The 25,057-nt window shown below is 37.1% G+C and overlaps 1 protein-coding gene across 1 annotated transcript; it reads right to left on the bottom strand.

The window, feature by feature from the left end:
• Nucleotides 1-3,946: 3,946 nt before the first annotated feature.
• Nucleotides 3,947-10,704, bottom strand: LOC117430172 (T-box transcription factor TBX22-like). Its single transcript, XM_059001570.1, has 8 exons — nucleotides 9,946-10,704; nucleotides 9,196-9,349; nucleotides 8,733-8,834; nucleotides 7,831-8,005; nucleotides 6,934-7,098; nucleotides 5,835-5,899; nucleotides 5,424-5,509; nucleotides 3,947-5,271 (listed from the first exon to the last, which is right to left on the bottom strand). The coding sequence occupies exons 1-8, from the start codon at nucleotides 10,106-10,108 to the stop codon at nucleotides 4,712-4,714; spliced, it is 1,470 nt and encodes a 489-aa protein (XP_058857553.1). The 5' UTR covers nucleotides 10,109-10,704; the 3' UTR covers nucleotides 3,947-4,711.
• Nucleotides 10,705-25,057: the final 14,353 nt, after the last annotated feature.

Here is a 25,057-nt window from a genome sequence, read left to right as displayed (position 1 = left end):
GACTTATTGTGTGACCCTGAGCAAGTCACTTAACCTCCTTGTGCTCCGTCTTTCGGGTGAGACATAATCCTAAGTGACTCTGCAGTTGATGCATAGTTCACACACCCTAGTCTCTGTAAGTTGCCTTGGATAAAGGCGTCTGCTAAATAAACAAATAATAATAATAGACAATATCAAGGATTATGTACACACAAGCAAGAAAAAAATACTTATGGGAAAAAATATAATACATAACTTTATAATAATATATTGTGTTGCTTGTTGTAAATGCACACATGTTAATTGCAATTTACTTTCAATCTTCGTCTCTTTTGGCAAATGAATTACCAGAGTTTAAAATAAAGCATGTGGAGAGTCTGTAATAAAAACCAGGCACGCACTTTGTGAGAAATAGCGTGAGTCACCGAAACTGGACACGAAAGTTTTACCAGTTTAATGCGCGCCAGCTCCTTTCAAGAAAGCGCTTTAGAAACACACAAACAGGTGGATCTTATTTGAGTAGAAGCGGAGTCACAAGGGGGAGAGGGAGAATAAATTGATTAGACAGGTGCATATTGTTGACACGTGGTTATCAGAGCACAACCAATTACTTTTGAATTGATTTTATATACTTTTGACAAATAGGGGGGTTTGTGCAGGAACATGTCACAGCTTCAAACTCCAGCCTGCAGGCATTTCTAAACCTTCACATTGATTGGCAAAAAAAAAAAAAAAGTGGACAAAAATCTGCACCTGCTTGAAAAATGTCTTTCCAATCTTCAACAGAAGGCTCGCGATGTCGGGCCATTATCTCCTTTCCTGCTATTTATTGTAATGAATAGCTGTATTGGGATGACGTGCGTCTATCGCACGAGCGAGAAAAACTCGGCCTTGAGGGAAAAGTCTGCAGGCGTTTTGTACTCGCAAGGAAATATTTATTTCCAGAGGTTAGCAAGATCAGGCTGTAGCGAGGTAATTACTGGTCTATTTATGCGGGCCCAAAGAAAACCATACCAATGCGATCATTATGGCACCTCCGCCAAACCAGAGAATAGTAAATGCACATTGTGGTAGAATGTTATTCTGAACAGCCATATATATATATATATATATATATATATATATATATATATATATATATATATATATTAAAAAAAGTTGGAATTGTAACGCTTTACGTGACATCTTATTTTTTTCAAAGCCTTTCATTTCTTTTAACATTAAGGGTACACTTCAATTATTATTATTATTATTTTGAAAACCTGCTCAAAACCATGTCAAAATGTAAAACATAAAGAAACAATCATGCATGCCCTATTCTTTCAAACTTCGAGGCTTTATTAAAACATGATGCGTGTGGTTGGCAGGCGCACAGCGCTAGCTTGAAATCTGGCTACACTCAGTGTTCATTTACCTATTTTGTTCCATGTTGCATTACCACAAAGGCCGTGTTTGTTTATCTGTTGCTGTAACACATCCTCTCAGAGCTTTGCGTCAATCACACTGTTCACTAATTCTACTAATACATAATATCTCTGTTCTTAAGGGTTCCACTGAGAAGCTTTAAACCCATAACTTTGATATGCCTACCCCTTGAGCTAATCCAAAGTGAACAAATTGCATAGCCTTCTATGAAATATAAATACCTAACCGGCACAGCTACCCACTGGAGCCAAGCATAAAAGCACCATTGATTGCTTTTTGGACAAAATAATGCACAATTTTGACAGCACAAGGCAAACATATTTTCAAATGCAAGTAATGGCCAAACCTTTATAGCTAATTGTATCAAGAAATATTTCCTGAGAATGTATTAGTCCAGCCAACCACAGTACCCAGTCAGTACAGAGTTTAGACTTAATTAAAACTAATAATGATCATGATCAGTTTTGAATACAAAGCACTCATTTGGTGTTCATGGAATCATATTGTAATGTACCTGTTCTTGGACCCTAGTAGCTGCTAAGCATAAACATAGTCCGTCAATAAAAGAAAACAAATGATAGTTTGGTGCTACATGCAGTCAAACACTCTTATGTACAGTACTGTATCTACAATATTGTTTATACAGTAACTTAGTCACTACTGTGGCAAACCCATTCACATGTGAATAATGTACACAGCACTAGATCAACCTATTTGTGAGTCTGCACCCCGCTAGGTTAACTTCCAGTGTCTGCTTAGTGTTTAGCTAAGTGTTCCATAAGGGGGTGAGAGCTGCAGGTCTCTGTTTAGTGTAAAGTTAACTGATGTGGCAGGAGTCCAGTTTTAAGCGAGTCCCATATTCTGTTACGTGACTGTGTGTAAAGTATGTTTCCTCTGGTTTGTTATACCACTCACATTCTGTCTCAGATTAAGAAGAAATGTACACAATGTTTCTTTGAAGTGTGCTGAAATTGACCTTGCACATACAAAAAGCAAGTAACACTCCAAATGGTTATTTTTTTTACATTGATGCGTTGAATTCCCGCAGTTTGTCTCTGCGTCAGTGTGGGAATGGTATACCCTAACAAATGTTTTCAGAAAAACCCTTCCTATGAAGTGAGGGTTTCTAAAGTGATGCCAGAGTTCCTCCCGAAACCAAAGCTTGTCAGAATGTCCCTGTCTTCAGTCCTTTCACACCTTTGCTCCGAGGATCGACTACACAAGGTCCTCCTGCTCAACTATGAAGCGCTCTATAGCCAGGCATGTGGATGAAAAGTTGTTTTCCCAATTACTTTTTACATTCTACTGTGTGCTTCTCCTACATAAACTACATAGCATTCATGCTCTGAGAATTCTGCCTCATTGTTTTTAGCCATTATCTATAAAAGGTGTTGACTTTTGTGTTTTTTTACAGTACACCATTTTCTTTTCACATTGCATATTTATTCCATGGTTTTGTCAATAAGCACTGTACGTAGTACACATACATGTAGTAATGTTTTAAACATCACCCTGAAGGGGCCTCTTTTAAATAAATGTATTTTCAGAGAGGAATAGCCAAATGGGATCTGTGTGAAGTAGTGAGATGCAGGTTACTTGCTGGAAGGAACAGTTATAGCATTGGTATTCTGAGTAGTTTCTTAATAGAGTTACATTTGTTGTTCTTCTCTGAAAAAATGGCATTGGCTATTGCGCTTGCTTTAAAATCCCTGTTAATTCAGACTAGGATATTAAATGTGTACTACCATGCTGTGCTCTCCCACATTCTACCTTAAAAAAACTTATTTTCTTTCTTTCTTCACTTTCCTTCCTCTCTTGTTAGGTTGGGGCGGATTGCCATGGTAACCAAATAAAATTAAGGTATACCTTTTGATGAGAGTAAAAGAACAAACAGCATAGATTGCCTGTGTGGTTTGTTGCCATGAACTTTTAGAGTGATCTTGGGAGGAAAAGATTCCCTGAACCTCTTGGATTTCATCCCGTTCAGTCCTGTTCACCTCATTGCTCAGCACTTGGTGTTTCTCCAGCTTGAAGTACTAGACAGTTGTGTAAATTACTCCCTAGTCTTCGGGGCTCATTGTAAAGTTCTTGTCAAGCTTACTTATGGCACACAGAGAAAGCAATAGTTGAAGCACTGTGGTCTTGGTACTATATTATTATTATTTCACTGCTACAGAAATCTGACTCTGCTGCATTCAGAACTCAGTAACAGATATGTGCCGTAGAGCAGTAGGCAATAGGCAACAGTAGAACAGGGCACCTTCATAGAGAGTATGTCTGTAGGTGACCACAGCTCCACTCAACAGTGACACTAGGGTGTCATTTTTACCTTATTTTTCTCCATAGTCTACTGTTGCACGTTTCACCAGCTCTGGGCCGCTGTTTGGGCTGTATATTATTACAAATATAGGTGTTTGCAAAAAATTCCAGTTATATACACTCATTAGCATACTATGGAGAAATCTCTAGCATAGGCTTGCTGCAAAACAGAATTAGGAAACGCCAATTCAAAAGCCTGATGCTGAAATAAAATAGAAATGCCTTTTAACAGTATAACATGTTTTATCCATTAATATTTATATTTACAGTACATTTAAAACTATTTGTTTTCAGTTCAAAGTGCATTACAAGACGATTATATTGTCTTTTTTTACATACTTACATACACAATACAATTACATAACTTTGACAACTACAAAGCATCATTTGTAGTTTAAACTTTCAGTATAGATACAATTTACATAGTATAAAATTATTAAAAAGTGTGTGGATATGTGAACAGGGTCAAATTATTACCCCTGGCCCTGTTACCTTAAAAGCACATAGTAAAATGTACACAATGTGTATTTTTCCTTTAAGTTCAAATAAAAACACCTTATTAAAAAATGAACACTTTCAAAATGTCTTTCTTCCTGAGCTATAACTTAAAGAGCAGCTTGGTATGGTATAAAGCTTCCTGTTTATCATAACTAATGCATTCTTCCTGTAACCCTCCTCGTGGATGTATACAAAACACCAGGGAGAAATAACACATAGAGCAAATGTAAATAAGAAAGCATTGTTTAATATACACCACACCAAAATGTGCTCTTAATGTGTTTTTTAACCACCTACTGCTACAAGTATTGTCTGTGTGTATGGCTAAGTAAGGAAGAGTGAAGTTAAGAGGCACCAAGTAGGACCGAGCAGGCAGGTATGTAAAATCGAAGAATAATGTTGAGGTTGTCGGTTTATTTGCACAGTATAAATATTGAAATTCCTGTAGTTTCCAGAATACCTCTCAAAGGCAATGGTTGACTGTGGAGTGCTAAGGCGCCTGAGCAAATCGATCATCTCTGGAAGAAGAAGCGAGGCTGTTTTCAGCAAGTTTAAAATGTCTGGCTAGCCTTGATGTCACTGGCAGGTTGTAACCATAGAGATTGTAGGGAGAGGGCAGGGGAGCAGGGATGTGCTGGAGAGGCGAGGGAGGGAGGCCCACGTTGCCTGACATGTGCACCCTGTGTAGATGAGGCTGGTGTGGAGAGCCTGGAGGGCCCTGGAGACAATGCCCCCTGCAGTCCCCTCCCTTCCCGCTCCGCAGTGCTGAGATGCCCAGTGAAGACAGGAAGGGGAAGTCGGTCAGTGCTGGCAGCCCTGGGGAGCCGCTGCCCTGTAGCCTGTCGTGGCCCGGCAGGCTGAAAGGCCGGGTCCTTATCATGCTCATGGGGGAGCACATCTTGTAGCAGAGGGGCAGACCCAGGCTGTCTGAGCAGGGCAGCCCGAAAGAGCTGCGGGACAGCAGGAAAGATGGAGGGGAGCAGGAGGGAGAGAGCTGCCCATTCAGAGGGGAAAGGGTCCCACAGCTGGAGTGGGAACTTGAGCTTCCTACTGGAAGAGAGAAATACAATATTATGTTAGTAACATAACAAAATTGATCAGTTTTCAATAAAAAGTGGTTCACTAATCATATCAATAAACTGGACTTCATTGAAAGGTTTTTATTTTTTTTTTATTTATTTTTTTGCAGTAATCTTCCTTACCTTGGGTCTCCAAACCAAAAGGCTTGAAGTCAAAGCTCAAAGGGGTCCTCCAGGGATAGGTGTCCAGGATGCCATCAAGCACACCCCTGATGAGAGAGAAGGAGAGCAACTTCACTCCAAGTAACAACAACAACAACAATAATAATAATAATAATAATAATAATAATAATAATAATAATAATAATAATAATAATAATAATACACTTTTTCCAGTCTTGACAGTCAACATCTAGGCACAAAATACATTGGGGATTCTAACACCTGTGAATCAATTTATTCAAAGGGAAACAATAACACTTTGCAGTAAAAGGGCTGATGAAAGCCCTTTTTTAAAACTTTAGTTGCTACACATTTTAAGGTATTAAAACCCACTGCATCACAAAGCTAAAAGGTATATTTAAACATATTTACCTGTTTCTTCCAGGATCTCTGAAACCCTTGGCAAAGGGATTCCTGTCTATTTTTAGTTTAGTGATCTAATTTAAAAAAAAAATTAAAAAGCACAAATAAGGAGGTATTAGCTTCTGGAACGCATACAGTACAGTCTAAAATAAGTATTTTATAAATAACAAAATGCAAGTATAATAAAACTCTATGGGAAACGCTTGTGTTTATTACTCAGTGGTTGACCCTGTGCCTCATCCCAGCTGTACTGTGAACTTGGAATAGGGCCTCAAGCAACAAAATCCTGCACTGCTTTGAAAAGTAAAAACAAAATGCACCCAGCCATCATACTTTCCTGCCACTTTGTTCTTCACAAGGATGGTTTCTTTATACCCATTCTGTGAGCTAATGGTCTAACACAAGACTGGTGGCATGGTGTAACACCACCCATATCTCAGTTGTACACCAAGCCGCTGGGTAGTCAGAATGATGATGGAAAACGATATTGGTTGTATCATTCTAGAACCTGGGTGGGATACATGTCAACGGAAGCTTGGGCTTGATCGTGATTAGCAGTCATCAAGAATATCAAAAAGCAGTTAACTCAAACTCAGCATTACTGCATGCTGTTGATTTGCCTGGTAGATAATTGGCATGGCAGTAGCTATGAAGCTCATGGAAAGAGCTGGCGGTCTGTGGTCAGTAAGGAGGCTGGGGAGAGACGACTGCCAAGTTCATGTTCCTCTAAAGTCCCTTTCTTTTCAGTCTTCAGAACACGCAAGTTCAGGGCTGCTGCTTTCCCAATAGAGCGGTTTATAGTGCTGGTAAGGACAGTTTATATGCCGGGCCCCCCAATGTTGCAAATCATCGAACTAAAAGTAATATATATATATATATATATATATATATATATATATATATATATATATATATATATATATATATATTTGTTAGCCGTGTAATAAAGCGGAGGTGTGAATGATTTAAAAAAATATACAATTATACAAATATGAATAACACTCCATAACTGAAATATATTGACTTTATATTCGGTTTTATACAAAGAGAAAAAATATAGTGCAAGTTATTAATATGAGAAAGGCGCGTTGTTGTTTTCGTAGCCTACCTGTTGGTTTTGGTAGGCTGTGACGGTGGTGAATTCTGTCTCTCTGAAGGAGAATGTCGTCACGCCTTCAGCTGGCAGAGACTGAATCTGCGACAAGTCAAACCTGGGATCGTGAAGGATCACGTGGACCCGCGGCGTATACTTGTGCATCGACTGCAGAATGATCTAAATAATGGAGAAAAAATATTAGGCTATACAAAGTATTCCTAAATAGTATTATTTACAAAATACTTTCGTGACGCTCTATTTAAATTGTATGGTACAGACGTGCAGTCGTGTTACAGTCAACTCCACAAGTAGTCTGCCTTCGTATACCACCTTCAAGGCTTTAACACTAAATATAATGCTATTCCCTTATAATCACCGTCATACAGTAACATGCAGTATTCATAACTGCTGTTATCATAACATTACTTTGTTACTACAATGTTGCAAAAATACTTCTTTCAAGAATTACATTGTAACTACGGGTTTCAAATCTATGTTCCTACTGATTAGCGCTAACAATGCGTGCTTATTATTACTGGTAGCTCCGTTCTTCTGCTGGAGATCTTCTGACTCTCAGTTTTTATACTTTTATTATACAGATATCTCAAAGACCCCACTTTAGATGAAAAGTTCAGCATATGCAGGCTTCAGAGTACACACCACAACACATTTCACATGCACATTGCGGACACACAGAAAATTAACTATAAATCGCCTAAATGCCAACTGACTGAATTGTAAGAACTAGATGTGTATTAAATCCAGTATGAATATGAGCTTGCCCGAGTCTCAAAGGAAATGTAGGCTACTAGGAGTTGTCATTCAACAAGAAGGTCACTGGCGATAGAAACAGGTGGCCCGTGAGCACGAGTCCGCAGAGAATGGAAAGAGCACAGCGTGCACACCTACATGCCCCTTGTCGTCCATCTCGTTGTTGGTGAGTTTGACCCGGTCGAAGCTGATGACCTGCCTCATCCACGTCTCCCCAGAGCACGGCGAGTCTGGGTGGATATACAGCCTGGGCGTTATACACGAGTGGTCGGTGTTGCCTGCTACCATCCACTGCGAACTATGGTACACGTACCTTGTTTGAAAGAGACAACAGTTAATCCTGAGGGGGGAAAAAAATCATATATTTCATCTAACAAAAGTACTCTCGTTACAGTACAGGTTTATTTCGTTTAAATGCATTTGCTTTCAAAGACTGTGCAGTTGTTTTTCAACGTGTTTCATAACTGTTTTACAAGAACTATACTTAAGATTTCATATTTATGTTATTAACACGTAATATTTTGGAAGCCTTTAAAGTGCCAGACTATGTGAGGCTGTGTTATTTTGCCGCATGCTCAATATGTTTTTTTTTCGTTAGTTGTCTGCAGTTAATATGCGTTTTACCGCATGAAAAAGTACAATGTAACATTTTTGTTTTTGTTTTAAGACTGTCCAACATTTAACGGCATAAAAGAAAAGTTTCCATATTTTTTTGTGTTTCTGCCAGACAATATTTTATTCCTTGTACGATGATTTATTTGTGACAAAATCCCAGCACTTCGCGGCACCCATAAACCAACCATAACAAGATCATACACATAAATATTTCCTTATCAAAAACGGATGCTTGTTTGAAAAAAAAAACCTTTTTTTGTGTTCCAAGCAAAATCTTTTTTTTTCATTTAATGTGTATTGTGTATGCATTAGGCTATATGATGCTTTTAATACACGCGCGACAGTATTTGTGGTACGCGCGACTCATGTTCAACATCATACACGTTTATTGTGTTTGACATTCAGAGTTATGTGAGAATTCTTACCTGTATCTTTTGGAATCCACAGGGACTATGTCCATTGCTATATAATACTGTTTAAAGGGATCCAGTTCCTTTGCCTTCACTCGTACAGAAGGGAACATCCTCCTACAGCAAATTGACAAGTCAGTGTCAAATCCTCAAAACTGCACTTAAATAACTTAAATAGCATTAAAAAACAGTATCGTTTCATGTTTGTTTATTTAAAAATAGCACAGTAGTCTACTTATACATTTAAAAAGTAATAGTGTCTAAAATTATTATTTTATCGAGGAAACAAAAAAGAGGGTAGGCTAATCAAATTTTCTTCCCAGTTAGAGGCAAGATTACATTTTAAATTACCCTTTACAAGCGACTTATACTTAAATCATTTTACACTAAAAAAAGAGAAAACATAGGATTGATTCGAGGATAAATTATGTTAAAATGACTATATACTATATATATAAACATCTTTAGCGGTCCTGACCTCCCGGCTTTCGTAATGATCATCTCTGTCCCAATCTCATGAAATCTCTTCCACAGGTCCGAGCCCTGTAATCCCACTTGAATATCGTTCTCAGAACCAGACTTTTCAACCCCAGGGGATTTCCGAATTAAAGAGTCCAGTTTACTTCGTTTTCCTGTTCAATTTCATAAACAGGGGATACAATCTATTACTGTGACGTTACAGCTGTAGCTACTAATATAAATATAGCGTATATCTTTCAAACTTGGCATGTTTAAGCTATTGTACATCGATATTATGTAACAATATTTTCTTCAAAGCTGGACGTTTTCAATTAGCATGCTAAAATTGTTGCTGTACTTTCTTTAACTTTGTTACATTATGTTTCCTAACCCCAATGCATAACTGGCAGGCTACAGTATATTGTAATGTAACACAACTTAGAATACATCTGCAATGTCAAAGTTTAAAAGTGTGTGTGTGTGTGCGTGTGTGTGTGTGTGTGTGTGTGTGTGTGTGTGTGTGCGCGCGCGTGTGTGTGTGTGTGTGTGCGTGTGTGTGTGTGTGTGTGTGTGTGTGTGTGTGTGTTAATATTTTATAATGCAACCTGGAATAATCTTTGCAAGAAAAAACGTTTACAGAAAATCGCATGTTCTGCAATCTGGTCTAAAATGTAAGTACATTGCCTTTTTATTTTATCTGTATCTAGGCTTCTTTTTTTCTGTGATAACATTGTAAAAGCTATTTCGTGCACAATCCCAAATTACTAACCAAGTTCGTCTGCTTCAATCGTTGCGGATAGCACATTTTCGTCTTCCTGCTCCAAAGCATCGTTAGTACGTTTTCCCTCTTTACAATCCTCAATTTTCCTCTTTGATGGTTTCCCGACCAAGGCTTCCACTGAGAAAGCGTGAGCCCGGGAGCTCAAAGCCATCCTCGGGTCCAGGGTCCTTATTCTTGAGCACGAGAAACGAGCACGATCCTGAAAATCATGTAAGAAATCTCCTTGCGCGTAGCTCCTGCTTGCCAGCTGCACTGCTTTCCCAAGGAAAGACTTGCAGGTCTCCTGTGAAGTCCTTTACAATGTACAAGGCATCCCTCCGCAGGAAGCAGTTTTAAATCCCTGATCCATTTTCCTAATGTCTCTTAAAGGCTGGGTAGGGTTTTTTTTTTTTTTTTTAAGAGACCTGCCCTCAGTGTCAAATAGGAGGTCTCTAATTGGGGAGTGCGAGGGGTTGTGAGAGATACTGTTGCAGCGAAGGACTCCCCCACATAAAGACGAGGCAGCCTCCCGTGTTTATTTTGGAAAGAAGAGACTTTACTGACACTTGACAAGGCTCGAGAAACAAAAGCAACGAAGAAAAAAAGTGAAGGAAAATATACTGCAACGAATCATTGAACAGAATTTTAACAAGGGGCGAAATTCCATTACTTCCTCGATCACGTGCTGCATGAATATATTGATTCTCAATTGTTTTGTTTCATATACAGTAGGCGTCACCAGAATGAAATGAAACCAAGTATTTGATGTGTTTACAAAATTGAAAGTATTTTGCAGTTACATTATGTATGAGTTTGTATTCTGTAAAGACATTTTCAATTCAACTTTTAAAACAAATTGCGTTTGTCATATAAAAATCCAGTTTTTTTCCTGAATTGTATTAATGCAGTTAATGTACATGTCTCCTTCTTTAAGAATATAATTTATACGGCCGGAATATTAAACATAAACTGCAAATATAAACCAATACATGTAATGAAAACAGATATAAAAAAAACGCAATTTACTACAACAATAACCCCCATTGCTGTTTACAAACCGCTCCTTGTATAACGCACGCCGTAGCCCTTATTGCAAAGATACATTTTTCGACTCTTCCAACATATATCGCCTACAATACATTTGATTAGAAACGTATGGGGTACAGTATGAACATAGATCATTAGGGACTGTGTTTGATGAAAACGGGATTTAAGCACAGGCTTTCATAGTTAGAATATGCCGTTGTTTAAATTTGTGTTTTTTTGGCTCGTCCATCTAGTGCGAAAGCAATAATGTATTTCTCTTCTGTTGCAAATGGATTGCAATTTAAGAGCTGTGTACACCGCTCTTAAATTGCGATCCACTTGCAACAAAAGAGAAATTATTTTGTGCATAGCCTACTAATAGAGCATTACAGTAATGAACTTTCATTGGATCCAGATGTTAATGGCCTAAAGCGTAATGTTTTAATAGTCTCTTGATATATGCTTAAACAAACAAACAAAAAACAAACAAACAAACAAATAAATAACACACGTACAATAACTAACTCAAAGAACTTGCATTTATAAGCATAAATCATTTTTCTATAATTATTTAAAAAAACAACAACAAACGATTACTGGGTGAGAACCCCGCTTTCTAACTGGGTATATAGCAGATCATTTGAACGGTTCTTTTCTGATGTTGTTGTGTGAATCTGTTCCCTATATGAATCTGTTTGAAGTCTCCAACGGCTTTTATGAAAACGAGATAAGGATCTGAAGGAGGTTTTCTCCTGATAAAATATGTTTTAAATAAACATTTTTTACATTTATAAACGAGGGGCATCACCGATTCCAGATGTTTATAGTAATACAAGCCGAGCTATTTGTTCAGCACTTTTTTTTCAAATTTATTGTGCAATTTATAAAGTAAATTCACTCGAAACATAATACATTTTACATTAGAGTCAATTGATCAAACAAGGTTAACTCTCTCTTTACAAAATGTACATACTGTATTCTGTATTCACAAATACAGCAGTATCGTAATCATAGTGCATTCAGGGGCGAGCAAGCCCTTCTTCAAGCGCGTTAATAGCGCCTAAACCAAGCGAGAATAGGGTCCTTTTTGAACATTCTGTTAATGTACATTTCTGTATGGTCTTTTAATACATCGCAGTAGGCCTATGTAACGCTTCATGGCTCGACGAAAGGACATTTCGCATCATGTTAGGTCAAATTAGAAATCAATAGGCCATTAAGGTCCTTTCTGTATTTATTTGGACTGTTAAAGCATAGTAACAATAGGCCTAAAATATGTTCTAAAGGTCGTTATGCTTGCTGCACAGAATGACATCTGCAATATTTTATAACACTGGCATGTAATGTAGAAGCTCGAGTTACACTCAGCACAGTGCAGCGGCACCACTGCAGATTGAGAGGAATTGGCCGTGCCCCGCTCAGAGACAGGTACACGGGCTGATATTCCTCATGCCTGTCACAAACACGGATGCGAATGCACAGGTTGCGGTCTCTTAGATCCTGCGCAGGTGCTTTGATGCTTATAAGGACACATTGCACTTCTTCCTTGGGGATCTCGGTGAGGACATGAAAAAGGTGCTCCATACTGTCCGTTTTATTACGTGTTGGTATAACGACTCGTGGAATTGCAATAGACTAGACCTAAACGTCATGCTTTTTAACATTATTATTATTATTATTATTATTATTATTATTATTATTATTATTATTATTATTATTATTATTATTATGTGCCTGTATTTCATATTGTATAACCTCTTATATAGCCTCGAGCGCCGGTATTTTTAAGCATTCCTGGATTTGGGAATACATTGTAATCGAGCCTATTATGATTTGATTTAATACATTACTTATACTAGCCTGTAACTGGCATACATTTCTGAGAATGATTGATTCTAAAAGAAAAATGATTTAGTGGCATCTCTATTCCCGCTAACTAGAGCCATCTGGGAAAACGTGTTCTTTTCTTTTTATAAAAACTTAATCCACCTCGCTTGAAGCTAACATTTCCCGAATAAATACAACTTTTATTTGACATTACAAGGTAACACGTTTTTTTTTTTCTTTTAGAAAACCAAAGCAAAAAGGTAGGTCTATTCTTGCCCCTTCCTTTTAAAATAATAGCAAGCGAAGCTCGGGCCATTATGTAGCATGGCTTTATTGACAGGTCTAGATTATTAAATTACTGTCTAACCTGAAATAGACCTGTTTACACGAATACATTTTTAAAAAGCCCTACTAAAATTGTTTTTTAAAATCACAAAAAAGAATGATGTAACAAACAGCAGCTGTGTTTATTTGAAGAAGTTGGTTTCATATGTGGTATTTGGACAGTAGTGATACAATCTTGACTTTGGCTTAACATAAATACGTGGAGAGACGAAGAAGCGTTGGATTATCACTAAAACCAAACGACATAATACATAAATAAATAAATACATAAATACTTTTAAAAACTCCGAAACTAACACACATACCGATGTGCCTATAATTCACAATACATTTATAGTTTTGTTTTCTTTTTCCTTTATTTAATTATCTAGATGTGCTTGAAAGAAAACACATTTAGTTATTTACCTGTTCACCTAACTATTCTTCTCTGGTGCCTATTGTACACCAAACCACAAAACGGGAGCACTATGAAATAATGGATGGCTTGCGGGTCACTCATCTTTTAAATTGTGATAATAATGAATTGTTCAAAATAATTGTTCTTTGAGTTTTTTTTATTAATAGTAGTTGTGTAGTAGTATTGTTTATATTAAAAGCATTTGCATTTTAATTATTTTGATTTTGTTTTTGGTCTTGTCAGTTTAACATTGTTTATCTGGCTTTAATTATGTTTTTAAAATACAGGAAATGTCTCTATCTCGTTTTATTCTGCAAAATAAAACACACAAGTGGGATTGTTTCAATCCAGTGCGTATAGAAAATGTGTTTCCTGTTATAGTCCAGGTCGAGCTCCGCTTTTCCTTATTAAAACCTGCCCAAACAGACTGGCTGTTTTGGTTACCATTCAGGAAATATTCCTTGAATCAGTTCTAATTGCTAACGATCACTTCCGAAATGAGGCCAAATGCTTCCAAAAATGTCCTTCAACTATCTTAGCACACAACACCGGCATTGGTTGAAAACTGAATTCGCTAATTAAATTTTCTCAAATTGTCGGGCAGTTTTATACAAAAAAACGTATGAATGTTAACCATCTGTATAGTGTTTGCAGATGTTAAGCTGTGTCCGCCTACCTGTTCCATAAGTAACCCTAGTTTAATGTAAAAGTCTCATTCTGGTCAAATAAATAATTGCTGTTCATATATAAAAATATCCAGATTTATTTCACATTTGTAATTGTTTTCTTTCAACAACAGTGTAGACACCTGTTGAGACTTGAACAAACATGTTGTTTTTCTAACTGACAGGCTGTGATATAAAACGACGGTGCGGACAATATAATATACATGTTATAATATTGTTCTATAAACATTAACTCGAATTGAGCAGGTTTTTTTCAGAAGAATGTAGTTAAAGGGTATTTTGAGTTAAAGTGGTGCCCATAGGTATTAATACCCTGTAATTTCACATAATCAACCCTTTCTGTAAATAATATAAAGAAACCACTTAGAGAGAGACTGTATATCTGTACAACAAAGAACTGATGTTGCTTTTTAAAACATTTAATCACAGTCAGCATTTGTAGGCAGCAGTGTGGCGTAGTGATTAGGGCTCTGGACTCTTGACCAGAAGGTTGTGGGTTCAATCCCAGGTAGGGGACACTGCTGCTGTATCCTTGAGCAAGGTACTTTACCTAGATTGCGCCAGTAAAAACCAACTGTATAAATGGGTAATTGTATGTAAAAAAGAAAAAAAAGGTAATTGTATGTAAAAATAATGTGATATCTTGTGACAATTGTAAGTCACCCTGGATAAGGATGTCTGCTAAGAAACAAATAATAATACATTTGTTGCAGGCTGTTGTCATGGTAATAACATTTAAATGTATAGATTTACAGAGATATAACATTTATAGTCTTGAACCTACATAGAATATTTAAGTATTGCAGTTGGTATACATTTTTTAAAACACTTTGTTTTAGTTTGTTTAGTTTTGCCAGTTCAAGGTAAAGTAATAAGTGATAACAAAACTGGTGAGCAGATAAAATTGATCTAAATGTATTTAAACGATTTTATACATTTCATTTTGGATCGCCTAAACCATTATCTAGCAAATTTGATGGAAAAAAACATTGATAAGACACAAAATGTGATATACGTATTACACAAAATGCAACAAATGACCTATTTGTTTTGAATGGAGAAAGTATGTATCTGTGTAGTCTGTATCATTTGAAAAATATATTACATGTGTAACTTTGTATATGTTGTACTAAATTCAACACGTGGGCTGCAATTTCTTAAACATCTGATTGTTAAGTGTTTAAAAAAATACTTAGAAAATGTATCCACTATGTATATCAATAAAATAATTTCAACCCTCTAATGTGTAGCGGGACCACCCAGCTCTGTATTGCTTTGTATACCTACGTTTCAGTCTCCGAGAAGCCTCCGGGGAATAGTAGTTTATGATACGGTGAAGTTGGAATTAGTAATTGAAAAATGAAGCCCCTAAACTCTGTCCTCCCCACAGACCTCCAAGGAGAATGTTCAGACTACTGTTCTTATCAATTTCATCATATTTTTGTTCAGTACAGCTGTGTACTAAACCAATGTTATTTATAACAAAACATATATTACATATGTATACCATATAATAACACCTGACCGGTACTCTGGACAGAGCCCTCCATATTACAAACTAAACATCTTGCGCATGCCAGCAGGATTATACAAATAAAGCAAGCCTCATGTAGAGCAGAAGAAAATAAAACTATATAGCTTTATCACAGTTGTTTGTTGTTAGTACTTTTCAGAAGCCCCTATAAGGATAGAAATGCCAAAATTAAAATGTAATTTTAAATTGATTTTGGGAGCTAGTTTGGTTTTAGAACAAAGAAAAGATAACAACCAGAATACCTTAACTTGGTTGGAAAACCTGCTCAATCTTACCTTGAGGAAGTCACTGTATTCCTTAAAGGTCTGAGAAACCAGGTTTTTGACACCATTTTCTTACCTTAACAACATACAACACATTTTCCAGTTTGTGTCTTCACTGTGACGTGGGGAAGCCAATTAAGTCTGGAATGTTATCCTTCACGTGATGGCTGTTCCTCAGAGACTGTTTCCATCAGTGTCCAAAATGATACTGAACAGCACCATCTAGTGCTGAAGCCTGGTATCACACAAACTAAAGGAGTACTTGAGGACTGTGATGATTTCCTTTTTGTCGTCTGCTGTGTTTTTCGCTCAGGGCTGACCTAAAGCCTAAGTCTGGAAGTTATTGACACCACAAAAGACTTTATTGAAATGTCATTTACCGCTGAGCGTTTGAGGATGGCAGGATTACATCAGACTCCTTGACTGTCTTGATGAGGTTATGTAAACACGTCTTTGCTCATTGGGGATTACATCTGATATTGAAATATTTTACATAAGTGCTTATTCCCTTTCATCCCTTTACACTGGAACGGGATCAACCATTTTAATGTGATGTGGAAGAAACTATGCAGATGTAAACAACGTTCCCCTCTCCCTGTACAGCTGTACCATTCAGCAGCTTGATCAGGCTGGGCTCAGCTACATGCTGAGTCTCAGTGGGGTAGCTGATTTTGATTTAGCAGATCATACAGAGATCTTATCTTGAGAATTTCTACGTCAAACTCTTGGCACTGGATACATACAAATGATTAATAACTGCGATATGTCCGAGCCTACAGGAGTTGAACAAAATAAGAAGCTAATATGCGCAGTAAGACACACTGGGGTCTATTTGGTTGATCTAAGCAGTAGCTGATCTAAATATCACCATTATTTAAAACATTCAAATATATATTCTTATTTTTGGCAGAAAAAGATAGAGACTGCCGTGTCTTTAAGCTGTACTACATATGATGAAGAAGAAGAGACATCATAACTGGACAAGGATGCTGTCCAATGCTGATGATCTATTATGCATTAAGCTGTGCTCTGTATTTTTTATCAGACCTCTCATACACAAGAGATACTGCCAGCAGGGTTCGGCACATGACGTCTTGTATTCATGGAAGAGCCTCCTTCACAATCTGGTTTGAAATCAGAGCTCCTTGAAGTGACTTGCCTTTCATTTTGTAAACACGGGATCACTGGATCATTTGGGAATCCAAATAATAAAGCTACAGTAATTACATGCAAAAAAAGGGTTCCCAGCCTGCCACTGCAATAGCACTGATTGTAAAGGACATCCCTTGTGGTTTATTTTAACACTTCAACCACCTGACATTCTGCAAAGCGCATGGAATTTCCAGGTACCTTGTTACTGTACTCAACACAATTTTAAAAGGATAGTGCAATTGTGCAATTGTGATAATTGCCCACCTGGTGTCGCTAAGTGCAAATTTAAAACAAAACAAAACAAAACAAAACAAAACACTTTATTAAGCCTGTCCTCAAGGGCCATAGCAGGTCTAATAGGTGTAATTAAATAATTAACGACTTTAGAGTCTGGATGGAGATTTGACACAAGCCACAATAAAGACGTTGTGTTATTCTTCAAAGCATTTTATTCCAGTGTGTAACAGCCCTATCTAAAAAAAAAAAAAAAAAAAAAAAAAAAAGAAAACTTGCAATGAGAAGTTATTTCTACCCTGAGGCAAGAAAGCTCACATTTGAAACCACATTGTACAAATAGTTTTTTTTTATGTAAACAATCATACAGTAATACTACCCAAGCCTTTAAAACGTTGTTTAACCTCTCATTAACAACATGCAGACCCTGATTGTTGTGCCATTTAACTTTGTTTTTCTCATTGACATGAACAAAGCCTGTTTTTTCTGCTATATGCTACAAGTTCACGTCCCATGTTATAACTATCAGCACCAACCTGGCCACAGAGTTTCCAATGAGCAGCATAGAGTGCAAGTGTAAGACTGAGATGGGACCCACTTACCTGCAACAGAGGAAGGGCACCAGTAGCATTCTAGCAAGAAAATATATCAGCATGTCTTGTCTAGAATAAACCAGTAAATAAACTACCTTTTGTCATAATGTTTGTCTTATACAATAGTTTTCATTTATCTGTCAAATTCTCTTTTCTCACCGAAGCTTGGAAATTACAGACATGCATGACATACTGCATTTTTGTAATAATGTTATTATACAAAAATCCTGTAACAGTACATATTGCTGAATGAAGAATAATATCTCTAAATATTTCTTACTTAGTACCGGTAAGTACATTAGTCCCCTGCTGAACACTGATCTGAAACTGACATTTCATTTGGCACTAGCTGTCTACTCTACAGCTGATTCTAATAATACAGACTCTATAGACAACCATATTTATTGAATACCGTACTTATATCTGCATTCTGTTTCATTGAGCTGAGTTCTCTGGGTTATGGTCCTGAGAGGCTGCAGTGTAGGAATGCTGTGCTCAAGTCCCAGAGTGTTTCACACATGGAAATCTTAGAAGAACAGGTCAAACTAGCAGACCATCCATTTCAAGGAAATTGAAGAAGAGTTTCCATTGTGAAGTGGACCATGCTGCTGATCATGCTCCCCCACTCCCCCATTTCCTTCTGTTGAAGATCCTTTTTTTGCTTTGTATTTTACCCTTCAGTCTGGACTATGCAGTTTTTTCAAAGACAACGCTATAGTTCTAGTTGGTCCCAAATCATTTCATGTGTTTAAGTTCAAACTCACTCTAGCTACAGACCATGTGACCTTCAGTAAAAATACCAGGATTTGCATATTTCAAATACAACACAGTAGATAAAATAGAAGATCAATATAGGCATTCAACTCTGCTACCTCCACCCACTCTACATTCAGACAGAGAGCATGTAGGGCAACAAGTGGGCAGCCCTCTCGCACATGTTAGTTTTCACCTGTTATTGTCCCACGTGATTCCTTTGCTGTTTAGATTTCATTTAAACTCAGTTTAAAACACATTGTGCCATTCTACTCAGTGTAACTGCAGGTTTGGTGATGAAACATTAGCAATAACTGAGAAAGGGAAGTGTAACCCAGCACTGAGCAGTGAGGGCTAAGGGTACCAGAAAGGTGCCTGAAAACTAACCTGCACAGTTATGCATGACCAAGGGATCCTGGAGATTTCACAATAAAGTGGAAACTTGCTGCAACATCTGAGCATCTGTTTGATTCTTGTGGGCCTCTATGCACCTTCATCTACAAGCACAATCCTTACATACATGTTACATGGTCAGAATGGAAGACTCCACTTTTCATTACTGATAATATGTTCCCTAAGCAGCTTGGGTTTCTTTTGTAGCGATACTTATTACACATTTTATTTTCAAATAATATTTTTTTATAATCTATACTCCCCTGTGGTGTTATTTTAAATTAAGAGGCTAAACAGGGTTCTGTTGGAAGTGCCAAGCTTCTCCTTTTGAAGGCGTTATGAGACTTGCAGGGACTGACAACCCTGTCTTGGGTTACCATCTGGAAAAAGCACTGTAAAATAATAATTAAAAATGATTATGACTATTTTAATAGACTGGTATAACGCAGCAGAGTCCAATTGGAGTTTATGGGTAATTAAATGCTTGGCTATAAACATTCTGATTGGCTGATGAGCAGTTTCCAAAACTACATCTGATGCCAGAATTTTCCTTAAATTCCTAAATACAAAAAAAACATTGGATTATAGCATGCAGTAAATGGTATCTTCCCAAGTGAACTGAGCAGCAAATTTCAGTTTCTAGGTGCTTATAAACTCTTTGATTGGGAATTATAAAAAAAATGTTTTAAAAAAATGTAATTTACATTAAATTCTAATGGCACTTGTGGATAGGGTACAGTGCCAACAGTGGCCAATTGTTGACATTGCAAAATCTTTGGTTGCAAATTTAACACCCAGTGCCAAAACTTTTTAAAATAGGGCTAAAAGGAATGTTAAATATGAATTTCCGCACTTTAGACGCATGGTTGCTGGGATTTAATGCCTCATATGGTTGGGCAACCAGCATTTATTGCTTAATTCAGGCAAACGTACATTTGTCACGATAGGAGGGTTGGAACATCCGCAATGATTTATATGTCAGACCAAGCCTGCCATTGCCAGGATAGTGAGTCTTGCCACAAGTGTGTTCCAAGTTAGCTCTGGGTGACTCTCTGCAGGGGTTTGCTGGAATTCTATTCTCCTAGTAAGAAATATGTTTCTGTTCCAAAAAATAGATTTTTATATTTTCTTTTTTTCTTTCTGTAATGAAAATGTATAGCCTCCCAGCAATATCTGATTTCCGCAGCTGGCACTCAATGCATGGCTCATGATAATGAATGTCATACTCTCACTGCAAGCCATCAGATACCACAAAGAGAAGAAAACGCACCGCTGGCTTGTTTGGCTCCAAGACTTTACTCACTTGGTACTGAGTTTTTAGTAGTCATTAATATTTAGGATGACAGCTCCTGGGAACACTGAATAGCACTGTTCATTATTAAGGTGCAGGGGGAGAGTACTACAGCTATGCTGAAAAGTTTTGCATCACCTAGAATTTTAGGATTGAGACATAATTAAAATAAAAAAACTATATGAACATAATTTAGATATTTTATTTAACATGAGGTGATCAAAAAATTATATCGCAAAAGTCTATCGGAAGCCATAATAGTCGTACAGTATCATCATGTTAGATTTAGAAATGTCACATTTCTCAAGTATATGGACAATTACAAAGCGGTATGTAATTCAATATGTTAACGTACCATTATTCAGCAGGTTTCATTCGACTTTATGAAGCAAAATCAGTTCATTCTATAGGGTGATGCAACACCTTTGGCCAGAGCTGTAGGTACCTGAAAATGAAAAGTTTTCATGCCAATGCTGGAGAATTGAGATTTAAATATATTAGAGCTTGTTTGAAAGTTGCAGGTAGACAGTGTTTTGGTGGTGACATGGTGGAAATACCTGAATTCAGTTATATTGTGCTTTCTGGTCTTCTGAAGTCATTGTCGTCCCCTATCAGTCACCAGTTGCTCCGGTAGATTGCAGTGATAATGGTTTCTAGAGAGGTGTAACTGTGAATACTCCCTGCACAAACCACTGAGGTTACAAAGTCATTTTAGAATAAGGCTGTCCTGTTGAGGCAGAAGCACAATTCAACTATAAAATGAAGTACCACTGTCCTGAAGTTTGTATAGTCCAAGTGTATAATGCTATTGTGCTTATACAACTTCACATCATTTCTCTGTCTAATGCCCCTTTAAATCAAGATCAGTGTTAGTGGAACATAATTTTTCCTTCTAACTAGTCCATGTCATGAAATTGATCAGGAAAATATGAGACAACACTCATCAAAGACATGTTACCAAATATGTCTCTCTTTCTCTCTCTCTCTCTCTCTCTCTCTCTCTCTCTCTCTCTCTCTCTCTCTCTCTCTCTCTCTCTTTTAAAAGCCTTAGAAAAATTGGCAACCGAGCAAAAGCTTTTAAACAACATGTGAAATATCAGCAGTTCCACAACAGTTTGCTTGTCATAGTTTATGTGCCTCTTCAAATAACTTCAGTGTAGGGCTTTTAAATGCTTGCCAGACCTGAAGTGGTGATGGTTGAAAAACTTCAAATCTGGCCTGGATTTGCACACTTATTATCATTACCACAGAGTGTAATTCAAGTGTCAGTCACAGGAATTTAACTAGAAAGGCTGTTTTGGCATTAGTCTGCTAAAGAATGTTTCTTAAAGGTCCATAAAGTTGTATATGGCTCTGAAACCTGGAGTGTGATCATCAAAATGAATTTGATGCCTTAGGATTTAGGGCTTCTCTCTATTTCGGCTGAAGGGAGCCGTGGGTCTGGGGGATCAGGGGTTGTTTAATAAACTCTATTGCTTTATTAAAGTGCCATTAGGGAAAGCGAAACCAGGGTTAAAACAGCCATAGATGTTGCCCCAACAAATGTTTTGTTCACTGGCACAGAAACCTCACTTTTAAAGCTGTCATTCATTTTCCTAGGTGGAATTTCAAGTTTCACAAGCATCGTCTTGAACTTCTGCTGCGTCTGCACCTGACCGCTAGTAAAAAAATAAAAAATAATGAAATAAAGAATGCCTGGGAGACCTCTGCTAAAGCATTTTCTTTTTTTTTTCTTTTTTAAAATTCAATCTGTTCCGTAATAAACGAAGATAATCAACACTACCCACGCCAAGATATAGTTAATTTCTATCAACAATATATAACTTTGAATTGGAGCCGGTCTAGGGGTTAGAGCTGGGGGGTGTAGAATCTGGAAATTCTGGTTTCAAACCAGTAATCTAATGAGCTGGAATCACACTTTCTTTCCTCCACTCCTTGGGGGCTGGCTGCATTCAGTTATGGGTCATTCCCTGCTATATGTTGCCCAATGTAACATACACACCTAGTTTAAGAATATATACTAACACTTGGAATTGTCTGTAAATCAAGCAAATTAAAACAAACAGTCTGAGAACAGTTTGTGTGAACTGGAGTCTATAAAATTATAAAAAATAAATTAAAAAAAATCGATCAACATTTGGTTTCAAAGACCCGTATTAGCACTAGTCTCGGATGACCTTACTTTAACATTAGATAGTAAAAAGGTAAGTGCTAATTGTTTGGGTGCCAAACAGAATTGTTGGAATTGTGTGTGTGTGTGTGTGTGTGTGTGTGTGTGTGTGTGTGTGTGTGTTGGGGGGGGGGGGGGGGGGGTAGTGTGTGTGTGTGTGTCATCATAAAAACCAGCAGACTTCATCAACATTTAAACTTTATCAAGAATACCTTCAAAAGCAGCTTGAAGAGATTCAATAAGATGTTGCTCACAGCTAGGCGATCCAGTAAAGGATAAATCAGAACATTGGCTTTTGTTGATGCCATCATTGCCAGTGATGGCAGTACTTTGTGAATAAGGATTACAATGTTTTTTTTTCTTCATTTTGAATAGAAGCCTTTCATTAAAAGAAGACACTGCAATTTAACCTAAAATTCTGACTCGAAAGACAGCATGCTATTTCAAGAGAGATATACCAGTTGCCTCACAGCACTGCCAAACAGCAGTTCTGATCCATGATACTTTAATTTCTGGTGATTCCTTGCTTTATCAATGCCACGCAAAATTATTTATTAAAACAGCATCAACTGTATTTCTGTCGCTGTGAATAAAGCCATCCGCTTTCAACACACAAGAAAAACAGATTGGATAATCTTGCCCAGATCTCATTATAGGATTAATCTCTAAACGACACAATGAGAAGAATTTCAGGATGCAGCTCAAACTAAAGATAGCTTCCAGCTCCTCGCCAGCTGAATTAATAGCCCTCAAGCCCAAGTTTGCTATGGAAACAATAACATTAGTATCTGAATGTTGTGACTGTTTGCCTCAGCCAAACCTCAAATGTGTGTTTATAACAGCCCCAATGAAAGCATCCACAAAGGCAGCAGTGTCCCTGTAATCTTATTAGGATATTTACGAGTTACTGAAGAGGGGCCGATTGTCCTGTTTAAGTTTCAGTATTAAACTGCAATGGTTTTCCATCCTTATGTAAATAAACATTTTGGAGAGAACCGGAGCAAAGGTAATAAAAATAGACTCTGGAAAGGAAAAGTATGAATTTGGGTCAAATTGGTCTTTCCTCTGGAAATATCAATTACCTCTTTTCCACACTGCTTACCCAAGATTTAAACCAGTTCCTGCCACATTGAGATCTTAAGCACTGTTATGGGAGTGCTGGCTCTAACTCGGTGGCAGGATCATCGCATGCTGGAGCATGAACCCTGCTGTAAGATCTTAATGTATGCTGGGGAATGGTTCACTGACCTGAATATGTGAGACTAGAAATTAGCACTTCTTAAAAAAAAAAAAAAAAAAGTATTTGTTTTTCCATACAGTAAAGAAAGTCTAAGACACTACCTGGCTTAGACACACAAATCACCGCCAGGAATAGACACAGCTGGATTTTTTCTTTTTTAGAACATTCTTATTTTTGATTAAATTAATTCAGTACTGTAACCATCCGTCTGTGACTTATACCAGCAAATGAATCCCTTAAGTCAGAAACACTTTTGCTTTAAAAGTTATGTCTGAAGTTATAGATGAGTCACCTTTGTTTACCAACTTGTCATCAAGAACTAACCTTTTGAAAGACGTATTCACCATTGATAAGCAGCCATCTGTTTTAGGAAACCAATTAAGTTTAACGCTTTGCTGCTTGGTTAAGTCAGGGTTTACTTTATTGAAGTAAGAGTAAAACATACTGTAAAACCAAACTTACACAACAATTATATGTTACTGTTTGGTTTTATGTTAAATAACCCCGCTGCCAAAACCTAATCTTATTAAGCAATTGACAAACGGCACTAAAAAAAAAAAAAAAAAGCACGATTTGATAGCATACTGTGTGGATAAAAGAAGGCTATAGGATATGAGTTGGCTGGAGGACTATTTGGATGACATCACTGCGGTTTATATTCTGCTTTTAACCATTCAGCATCTTTTCTGAGTTAATGCCCACTAATAGATTAATTATTTGATAAAACGCGGGCCAGTTCAGAGCTCATTTCAAAAAGCCATAATCAAATATCACTCAAATTAACTCTCAATAATAACATCCTGAGCTTGAATCAGACATGGCTTTAAGTACAGGAAAATATACCAGACTGAGGCTGTTCTGTTTTCCTGTGTTTAAGTTTTTTGTGAACTTTGGCATGTAAACTAGAAAAGAGGATTCAATCAATTTAAACAGTTTGTACCTATTTTTTTCTAATTCCCATGTCATCAGGTTCTGCTTAGTGCCCTATGCTGGTCTCCTTAGTCTCCTTTTTTTTTTAGTAGTCTGAAGTTTCAAAAGGCACAAAAGGTGACTTAGATTTAATGGTATAGTTAAAAAAAAAAAAAAAGGAAAAACTTGTAATATGATATTGTTTGCATTTTTTACTTCATTATAAAGGGCTTCATAAAATAATTTACGACAATTAAATTATTCAGAACAAGTATAAACAATTATAATATGTTCCTACATTTGTGCCA

This window comes from Acipenser ruthenus, chromosome 26 (assembly GCF_902713425.1).
Source record: "Acipenser ruthenus chromosome 26, fAciRut3.2 maternal haplotype, whole genome shotgun sequence".
Lineage (NCBI taxonomy): Eukaryota > Metazoa > Chordata > Actinopteri > Acipenseriformes > Acipenseridae > Acipenser > Acipenser ruthenus.
The sequence above is the reverse complement of the archived record's forward strand: the minus strand, read 5'-3'. Positions and strand labels throughout refer to the sequence as shown.

Excerpts from the sequence above, each read along its gene's own strand:
- LOC117430172 (XM_059001570.1), bottom strand. The coding sequence starts at position 10,108 with ATGGCTTTGAGCTCCCGGGCTCACGCTTTCTCAGTGGAAGCCTTGGTC. Across the intron at positions 9,350-9,945 it reads GATTGAAGCAGACGAACTTG|GAAAACGAAGTAAACTGGAC; the intron begins GTTAGTAATTTG and ends GAAATTGAACAG. Across the intron at positions 5,900-6,933 it reads CAGCCTACCAAAACCAACAG|ATCACTAAACTAAAAATAGA; the intron begins GTAGGCTACGAA and ends TTTTTAAATTAG.